Here is an 11,004-nt window from a genome sequence, read left to right on the forward strand (position 1 = left end):
CCTATAGTGAGATTTTTTGAACATTCTGTTTCATCTGCTATCAGGCCGCTAATAAACTATTTATTAATTTTTAGTTCCACATCCGAGATGTGTATACCTCGGTATAACGGGGTGTGTTGGAAACCCCCATCAAATAAAAATAAGATAATTTTGTTGGAATATAAACCTCACCTTACAATCTGATTTGATAGGATTGAGTTATATTTAAAAAGTCCACTTCTTATCATGAACCACATGTTGAAAGAACTTCCACGAGTTATGATGATGAATTGAGTTTTGACCTCTTCTTTGTTTTTTTGTCCGAGTGGGTATGCACTATACATAAAGTGTGAAAATTCCAAATAATATGAAGAATTAATTCCAACTAAGTCTTCCAATGTCAAGTTAACCAACCATGTGTCTCTTTTTCTTCCACAGAATCAAAAAATGGTTTAACTTAAAGTATGGACATACAAAATAGTATACGATTCGTTATAAAGAACTTGCAATCAAACATTGCAATAGATATCTTTTATCCAAGAAATTTAAGTATAGAAAAAAATAAATTTTGAAACTTATGATTTTCTCTATAAATACGTAAATTGAACAATTGTATGTAAATTTCTTTCATGATTTTTACTGATAATGTTTTAATAAAAATTATTTGATATTGATCCATTTTTCATATATTTTAAATAGCAATGAACTTTAAAGAGAGTTTTGATATAACACTCTTATTCTATATAAAAACTCAATATCTCACTAAAAAAATAATTTTTATGTGGACATTTTGTAATGATAAGAACAAAATAATAACAAATTCTGTAATAAAATTTCAATATCTGTGACAAACTCTATCTTATAAACTATGTCAAATTTTGTGACAAATAAATGTCTTTTGTAAATCTTACGTCAAAGTCATCACGAAATTATTTTAGTCATAACAATATATGTGATATCAATCAGGTGTTCATTTTTAAAACTGTGTCATAAACATAGTTGCAAAATGTACGGAGAGAAAAAAAGAGAATGTGTAATGATTTTTGTAACGACAACTTCGAACATTGCAACTGGTGTGTTGCAAATTTTTTCATAGACAGAAAAAATAGTCTCTAAAATAGACAAACTCTATTTTAAAGTGACTAAGAAATTAGCATTCCTTTAAAGTAAAACTCTTGTTGCTCTAAGCGACATCATTTAAGCACCACAATACTTGCTTAATACTTGTTTAACGGGTATCGCTAAACAAATATACATTGTAAGAAATGGTTAAATTAATTGAAAACCAACCCGGGTTATTGTTAAGGAACGAGAATCAGTGATCTTAAATTTCAAATATATATATATATATATATATATATATATATATATATATATATATATATATATATTACTTTTTTTTATATATGGTTGTGACGTCTCTATTATCTTATTTTATTTTATTATTGTTCATTATCAATTAAAATAATTAAAATAATAATGTGAAATAAAATCTTGATATAAAAAGGTGGACAATAGTGTCTCAATTAATACAAACATTCCAATGTTTATTTCACACAAACAACACTCTCCCTTATTTTTGTGGGTCAAATCACGTGGCTTTTCATGTCCAATATTTTGACATTACACTTAATTTTAGGAGAAGTGTTGAATGTAACAACTTTGTAGTTCCTTTATCCACTAAAATTAAATGGATACTTCTTTTTTTTGTTGGCAGAGAAGAGTCCGAAATGGTTCTCTATGCCAGAAACCTTTTGATTCTCATCAAACATAGCAAATATATAGATCTCTGTGGGTTTTGAAGGCCTTCTAGGGCTACCTGTTTTAGCACGACGAATCAAATTATTTAAGAAGGTTTTTGCGTTGTAATAACTGGCGTCTGACTCTCCATCTGATGGCCACCCACTCTCGGACACAACAACATCCACATAACCAATTTCAGTGTTATCAATTGCAGCATGTACCGAATCCAACATAGCATCAAACAAATTCTTGTATTTGTATTTACCTCTAATACCACAACCTGTGTTGAGGTGAAAAGAGCATAGTCAAGTGATACGTCATTATGGTTATTAGAGTAACCATAATAAGGGTAGACATTGGCTAGTAAAGGTGCATTTGCATATACCAAATACCCGATTATGGGTTTTATGTACGACTTCACATCATCTCTGAAGGAACCTTGTGATGGGGGGTAAGTGTTTCCTAACATGCTCATGTCAATGGCTGTTGTGACCTTAATTTGATCCTGAAGGCCTTTATCCCTAATAGCTTTGTATATATTTTGGATTGCAGGTAGAACGTATTTGGCAAACTTAGAGGATTCTTTAGAGGGATTCACTTCGTTGCCAACTGCGATGTACTTGATTTTGGCACTTGGCAAGAAGTCCAAGACATTGTTTTGTACCCAAGTAATAGCATTGTTAGGGAAGGTGGCAAGAGATTGAAGGTCAATGTTTGGCACCCAAGAATGAGTTCGATGTTTGAACCTTTAAGTGCATATAGAGTATTTTGATTAGGATCAAAGATTCTCATTTTTGTTATATTGGTTGATTTGTAAAGGCTTACAACTTCACTTACCGGAGGCAAATTGTCACCTAATGTGCCATAACACATGCCAATTTGAGCATCTGTTAACCAAGACATGAAAATTGTAATATCTAAAATTAAAATGTTGCAAGCATATGTTATAAGTAATGATATTAAGCACTATAAGAAATGAATCGTTCAACATATGTCCACATGGTTGAAACTTCGTAAATCTTAAAACTTTTTTTTTTCACAAGGTTACAACATGTGTAAAAAGTGTGAACTCGCTATTATTTTTTATTAAACTTCGTATATATTCTTATCATAAAAATTACGTAATACAAAAATTACACAATAAAAATTATAAAGAAATTCATTGTAACAATAAATTAAGTTGAAAAAAAAAATACTTTTTATACAAATAATAAAAGAAATAAATTTGATTAGTATTCATTAGATCAACTCGTTTAAATAAAAGGAATTCTTCAAAAAAAAATGTACAACTTTTCAAAAATAAATAGAAGATTAAAATGTTTAATATGGATTTAACTATTTTAAAAAATAAATTATAATTACATAGTATATCTTCGCTTATAAACACGAATTTTATTTATACGATAAAATTTGTGTAATTATATATATATTTTTTGTATTATTTTATATCTATCAACTAGTTTAACGTGAGTTAACATTTCCACAATGTATTTTTTATATATATTGGTTGGAGCACTGCATATACTTCCTATATTTTTTTTTTGCTAAAAAGAACAATTAATTAATCAGATCAAACGTTTCTCATTTAATTAATTAGATAAAGTATCAACTAGTAAGTTATAATTTAGGAGTTTGCCTACGAGTATTTAGCATATTCACTTGAAGTTAATTTATTAACAAGCTTATTTTTATGGACATATGACATTTTTTTAAAGATGAATGCTTGTAGAATTCTATATATTGTGAGCATTATTAAATGAGGTGAAGCTTACTTTAAAGAAATAGTTTTGTTATAGCTTTATTGTGACATTTTATAAGAAAATCGATCATTTGAAAATAAAATAAAAGAAATATTAATTTCTGAATTGACTAAGATTACGAGTGGCATTTACATAAAATACTGTAATATTATGCATGTAATGGTAGAAGTAAATATAGAACCTGCAGTGCGAAGGTTTATAGTGAAAATTTGGAGAAGAAGAATGAGAGTAGAGAATGAGAAGATCTTGATAGTAACGAAGAGAGAATCCATGGTGAACAATCTAACACACAATTAAAATAACTTGGAAGAAATTGATGATCACACTTGGTTCTTGTCTCCTTATATATATACACTCACCATCAATGTCTTACAAGTAATTTCAATTAATTATAAAAATATATAAAAATAAATATCGTGTTTTCTATGTATATCCACATAAATAAATATCCTTATCTTATAATATCTCCATAATAAAGAGAAAAAAGAAATAGATGTAGCTGTGTTGTTAAGAAGAATACCGTGTCTTTAATAGTATTGTGCTGAAAACTGTGCTGGCACATTGTGTATATTATTACTTTATCACATTTTGACTGAAAATAACAAATATAGTATTTATATTATTCTTTATAAAAGTTTCAGTAAATTTTATATTAATTAATTTTTTCCTTTTTAACAAAAATTTGCATGTTATTTCATCCATATAAGTGAGTATATCAACTCATCTATTTTACTTCAAAAATGATAATTAACAACTTTATAAATATCGATTGTACATACTTTGAAAGAGTATATTTTCATTTACAAAAATTCCTAATAATAACACAGAATCCATATTTTTGACTAAAAATTAGTAAAAAAGTATTTAAGATGGAAAAATGTGCTATTACTTTCTATATTTCCCATAATATATTAAGAAAAGACTCAAACAGTGTTCATCGTTGGACCACATCACGTTACCACTGTTACTACAGTCAATGCCAGGAAAATGAAGTTTTGACAAATTTTTTTTATAAAGTTGACAAACCTTTTATAATAAGATTAAAGTAGATTAATTTTTCTAAATTTTAATCAAATAAAAATAGCATATTTTTTACTTTACTTAATAGTTTATCAAATTTTGTCAGAAAAAAACTTTGTTAATTGATATTTTCCTATTTAATATGCTTCCTAATGTATCTAACAAAGTAATATGAACATTGCCTATATACACCAATTCTTTTTATGCTGACACTTGTCCTTTTCAATAGATTTCTAGTCATTTCTACTTTTTGTTTTGCTTTAATACACATCCTATCTAGTGACACCTGTTTCTTTTTGGGATATTTGTGGAATTTCATTAGTTTTTAGTTTGTTTTTATTCTCATGATCTTATTATCATATGAGAATGTTTATTAATAATTAATTTTAGTAAAAAGTGATAAATTTGGATATAAATTTATAAAATAAAAAAAATTATTATTTACTAAAATATTTATTATTATAAATAAAAATTTATAATTTGTTATTAATTAATTAAAGATTAATTTAAAATTAATTATTTTGATAACAAAAATTTTTGTATCTAATATTTAGTGACAAATTTTTTTTATAGTTAAATTTTAAAAAACAATGATAAGTTTTTATTAATAATAATGACTATTTTATCAACAAATAATTTTTTCTTTCGCAAAATAGTATTTAAATTGTTCACTAAAATTGATTATTAATCGGATATTTTTTTGTAATGAGTGTTCATTCTTTACACTTTTTTTTGTCATTTAATTCTCTCTCTATGTTTTACACCGATATCTATGTGTAGTCTAAAACTTTCAAAGTTGACGATGTGTTTTTGAACATGTAGTATTGTGAGGATGGTTAAATATATTTTGATATATTAACTTTCACTTGAAAAATAAAATTAGTTCATTTTTGAAACTTTCACTACTAAAAATTCTTATATTATATGAAATTTTTTTTGTAAATTTTTTTAGAAAATTTACAAGAAAATACTTTTTTCTTCTATTTTTTGTAAGAATCTTAATTGGTAGGTATTCTTTTGTGGATAATTATTTTCTGTAAAATTATAAAATTAGTAAGTATTTCCTATAAAATTTGTTGTGAAAAGTGTTTTATGCAAAATATTTTGCAAAAAAATTGACAGCAATTGTTTTTTTCATAACAAAATTTATAAGTATTTTATACCAACAAAATTTCAAAATAAAATTGGCAGGAAATATGAATTTTTTTAATAATGTTTGGTCTCTCATCTTTAAAAATGTGTAAATTTAGTCATTTTAACCAAAATTTTTTAAAAATATTGTTCATGAAACATTTGTTAATTATAGAAATTCAACTTTTTTTGTCACTGTATAAAAAATTAAACATAATACAATTAATATGAAATTTATTATAGTAATTAAATATTTTTTCAATATGAAAATAAGTAATAACAAATAAAATAAAAGTAAAAATAATAAAAATATATTAACATATCAAATAATATATATATATATATATATATATATATATATATATATATATATATATATATATATAGTGATGAATATACATATAATATGGTGAAGCTTATTTTAAAGATATAGTTTTTGTTATCTTTAAGGTAACACAGATTTTTAAGAAAACCAATCATTTGAAAAAGAAAATTAAAAAAAAATTAACTTCTGAATTGACTCAGATTAAAAGTGATATTTGCAGATAATACTGTAATATTGGAAATAAATGAGAACCTGTAGTACGAAGGTTAATAGTGAATAGTCGGAGACAATGAAAACATCTTGATAAAGAAAATGTAACACACCACAAAATAATTTGAATTACACTTGGTTCCTCAATCCTCTTTATATACACTCACCATCCATGTCTTACAAATAATTTGAACTACAAAAAATCTATATGAATAAATATCGTGTTTTCTATGTATACCCACATAATTAGTACTCAATATCCTTATCTTATAACATCTCCATAAACAAAGAAAAAAAAATTGATGTAGCTGTGTTATTAAGAAGAGTACTCACTAACACAAAAAAGACCTTTAACGTCACTCCAATAACGTCTACCTAAAAAAAGTCCAACGTTAAAAATGAGCGGTGGCATTTTTGTAAATAACGAGACATTTTTAACGTCTGACGTGGAGCGGGCAGACGTTACTTAACGTCTGTTAAAAAATACCCCGACGTCACTAAAAAAAAGATGTCGGCCCCCAGCTCGGCAGACGTCCCTTGACGTCGGACCAGCGCGCGCCAGACGTCCCTTTACGTCGGCCCCTCCTACCCCCGACGTCACTTAACGTCGGACATAACACCCCCGACGTTAAGTTTCAGTTTATCTCTGCACGAAACGCAGAAACCCTCGCGCTGTTCATCGTTTCCGCGAGAGTTCCCGCCGGCGACGCCATTTCCGACCCCCTCCAGGTGAGTTTCGAAAGGTTTTCGCCATCAAACTTGTTGGGGTTTGATTATGGGTTGATTTTACGCGTTTTGAACCGATTATTTTCCATTTTCATCCCCATTTGCAACGTTTTGAGATTCGTCCCACTTGCTCTTCGTTCCCATTTGGCCAGCAGTGTGCGGAGACCCTAGACTTCCTCTCAAAGTTCGTCTTTCAATTAGAAGAGGTTAGTTTTTCATTGTATGTATATATTTGTTCATTGTATGTATAGAATTACTTGTATTAATTTATAAATGTCATTATAGTTTTAGTCTTAGACTATTTTTTGTTAATTTTTTTGGCCTATTTTTTTATTTTATTTAAAATTTTATAATAATATTTGTAAAATTAGTAAATAAAATTATATTTATTATTAGATATATGCATGTTTAAATAATTCTCATTGCATTTTATTTTTGAATATTATTGTTGCAGTGTTATTTTATATATGTAGATTTATTATACTTATAGTATACAGTGAGCGAAACTTAGTTCCCGTTTGAGATTTAATACAAATGATTAAATTTTTAATCGTTTGTATTAAATCTTGAATTGTCCGATTGGACAGTTTGAAAAAATTATTTTTCATAATTTGCTACAATGTGTACATTGAGGTTTACGCATAAATTTCATAAAATTTCGATTGAGACTAATTTGTGTTGTTCTCTGGATGCATACTTGATTGTGATCATGATTAATCACTTTCATTTCGTGTACTTCAGAGACCAATGCGAAATGCTGTCGAAATTTTGTGAAATTTATGATGTTTGACTTATTTGTACATGTGTTAGCAAATTATGAAAAATAATTTTTTCGAATGGGTAGGGCCTCACCTTGTGAGAGTTAAAAGTTTGAGATTGATCGAGTTTTTTACGAACATAGTATGGATCAAAGCTGGATGAATGAGCGTCGCATAAGTGAAGAGTATGAAAAGGGGGTTTCTGAGTTTTTGCAATATGTTCAAGAACACGCAATCTCAAGTAACGGGACATATTTTTGTCCTTGTGTTCATTGTCTTAATCAAATACATCATGACGTAGGAACAATGCGTGATCATCTATTCATCTTTGGTATAATGAGAAGTTATACACTTTGGACTTGGCATGGAGAAGTATTAGACAAGCCTACAACGTCACGAGGAACAAATTATGTAGACGACTGGATGAATGATCATTTAGAAGATATGGTACGTGATGTTGGGGAGGAGAATTTTGGAAAAGTTCATTTATATGATTCTCTTAAGTCCGATTCAGAGGAACAATTGTACCCAGGATGCACTAACTTTACGCGACTGTCAGCAACTTTGAAATTATTCAGTTTAAAAGCAAGGCATGGATGGACGGATACAAGTTTCACATAATTGTTGGAGTTGTTAAAGGAGATGCTTCCAGAAAATAACACGTTACCTATCCGTAATTACGAAGCAAAGAAAGTTTTATGTCCAATGGGTTTGGAATATCAAAAGATACATGCATGCCCAAATGATTGTGTTTTATACAGAGACGAGTTTGCTTCACTGAAGGCGTGTCCAACATGTGGTTTATCGCGGTTTAAAAAGAAAATTGATGGAAATAGTGGTGATGAAGACAAAGATGGTCCACCTGCTAAGGTGATGTGGTACCTTCCTATAATTCCTAGATTCAAATGACTATTTTCCATTAAAGAAGATGCAAAAAACCTGAAATGGCACGTTGATGGAAGAAAGTGTGATAATCTTCTTCGACACCCAGCTGATTCTCCACAATGGAAGAAGATTGATGAAACATTTCCAGAATTTGGTGCTGAGCCAAGAAACTTAAGACTTGGACTTGCTACAGATGGTATGAATCCTTATGGGAACTTAAGTAGCAAACATAGTTCATGGCCAATTTTGCTGATGATTTATAATTTATCTCCTTTGTTGTGCATGAAGAGGAAATATATGATGTTGTCTATGATGATATCGGGTCCTAGACAACCTGGAAATGACATTGATGTGTACCTAAAGCCGTTGATCGATGATTTGAAACTATTATGGGAAGAAGGTGTCGATGTGTATGATTCATATTCTCAAGAATTGTTTTGTTTGCGTGCAATGTTGTTTTGCACCATAAATGATTTTCCAGCATATGGAAACTTGAGCGGTTACAGTGTTAAAGGTCATTTTGCATGTCCCATGTGTGAAAAAAACACGAGTTATATTCAATTGAAGCACGGTCAGAAAACTGTGTATACAAGACATCGAAAGTTTCTTCCTCGAAATCATCCTTATCGTAGAATGAAAAAGGCATTTAATGGAAGTCCTGAGGATGAAGTTGTAGCGAGATCCCGCAATGGTGAAGAAATATACAACCAAGTGGAAAACATTGACATTGTGTTTGGGAAACATCCAAAGAAAAAGACCACGGAGAAAAGCATTTGGAAGAAACGATCAATCTTCTTTAATCTTCCATATTGGTGTAAACTTGATGTACGACATTGTATAGACGTGATGCACGTTGAAAAAAATGTATGTGATAGCGTCATCGGGACTTTACTAAATGTAAAAGGAAAGACTAAAGATGGAGTTAAAGCACGACAAGATTTGGCTGAAATGGGCATCCGTTCTGAGTTACATGCACAATCAATTGGAAGACGAACCTACCTGCCTCCAGCTTGTCACACTCTTTCTAGAAAAGAAAAGCAAATTTTTTGTGAGTGTTTAAGAAGTGTGAAGGTTCCCCAAGGTTACTCTTCAAATATTAGTAGCCTTGTTTCTATGCAAGATTCAAAGTTAGTCGGTTTAAAGTCTCACGATTGTCATGTGTTGATGCAACAACTTTTACCAGTAGCTTTTCGAGCCATCTTACCTACTTCTGTCAGAGGTATTCTAACACGTTTGTGTATGTTCTTCAATGCCATATGCAAGAAAGTTATTAACCCTCGAGTGTTAGACGATTTGGAAAATGAAGCCATTAGACTATTGTGTCAATTGGAAATGTATTTTCCACCTTCATTTTTCGATATCATGGTTCATTTGATAATTCATCTTGTGAGGGAAATTCGATTATGTGGGCCAGTTTTCTTGAGATGGATGTACCCAGTGGAAAGATACATGAAGATCTTAAAGGGATATGTCAAGAATCAGTATCGACCAGAAGCTTCTATTATAGAGCGGTACATTGCAGAAGAAGCCATTGAATTCTGCTCAAGTTATATGCCAAGTTGTGAACCAATTGGAGTTCCTAAGACTAGACATGAAGGTAAATGTGAAGGTAAGGGTGTGCGTGGAGTGAAGATTCAAAGTGTTAGTAGAAAATTAGTTGATCAAGCCCATTTGTACATCTTAAACAACACTGTAGAGGTCATTCCTTAAATAACGCAACACATTGATGAAACGAAATCAGCACATCCACGAATGAGTGAAAAATGGGCACTTAATGAACATAACAAAACATTCTTATCATGGTTTAAGAAAAAGGTTTACGCGACTCCAAATGTTTCTGAAACTCTATTGAGGCTAGCTCGTGGACCGAGCAATGATGTCATTACATATGGCGGGTACTACATAAACAATCATTGTTTTTATTCAAAGATGAAAAATGACAAAAGTAGAGTTCAAAATAGTGGACCTTAACAAGATGAGTGATACAAATGAACCATTTATTATGGCTAGTCAAGCAAGACAAATTTTTTATGTCATTGATCCAGCCAATCAGAAATTGTCAGTTGTATTAGAAGGAAGAAACATGCACGTAAATGATGATGAAGATTGTCTAGACATACTTGAGACAACGTCTTTCTCATCAAGAACCATTCAAGACAAAGTTGATGATGTAACTGATGACATCCATGCTATTCGAAGTGATCACAATGAAGGCATATGGGAGAACACAATTTCTTGATAGGTGTTTATTTAATAATATTGTCACATTTACAATTTTTTTATTTTTCTTCCTGTTTTAATATAATAGAGGTTAATTGAGTATATTTTCATTGTTAACATTTCCTAATGATATGTTTCAGGTATGACAAGCTCCGGATCAGACCAGGAGGGACCTGGTAGATCTGTGACTCGGTTGCCGGATGTCACAAACCGACGAGAGAGGATGCCGGTTCACATTGATCCTTGA

The 11,004-nt window shown here is 30.0% G+C and overlaps 1 protein-coding gene and 1 pseudogene across 1 annotated transcript; one reads left to right on the forward strand and one right to left on the reverse strand.

The window, feature by feature from the left end:
• Nucleotides 1-1,565: 1,565 nt before the first annotated feature.
• LOC114162525 lies at nucleotides 1,566-3,754 on the reverse strand (annotated as a pseudogene).
• Nucleotides 3,755-8,849: 5,095 nt separating this feature from the next.
• On the forward strand, nucleotides 8,850-11,004 carry LOC114162533. Its single transcript, XM_028046456.1, has 4 exons — nucleotides 8,850-10,235; nucleotides 10,347-10,432; nucleotides 10,548-10,750; nucleotides 10,898-11,004. Exons 1-4 carry the CDS (start codon nucleotides 8,850-8,852, stop codon nucleotides 11,002-11,004), a joined length of 1,782 nt encoding a protein of 593 aa, XP_027902257.1.

The sequence above is a fragment of the Vigna unguiculata genome, chromosome 9, assembly GCF_004118075.2.
Source record: "Vigna unguiculata cultivar IT97K-499-35 chromosome 9, ASM411807v1, whole genome shotgun sequence".
NCBI lineage: Eukaryota > Viridiplantae > Streptophyta > Magnoliopsida > Fabales > Fabaceae > Vigna > Vigna unguiculata.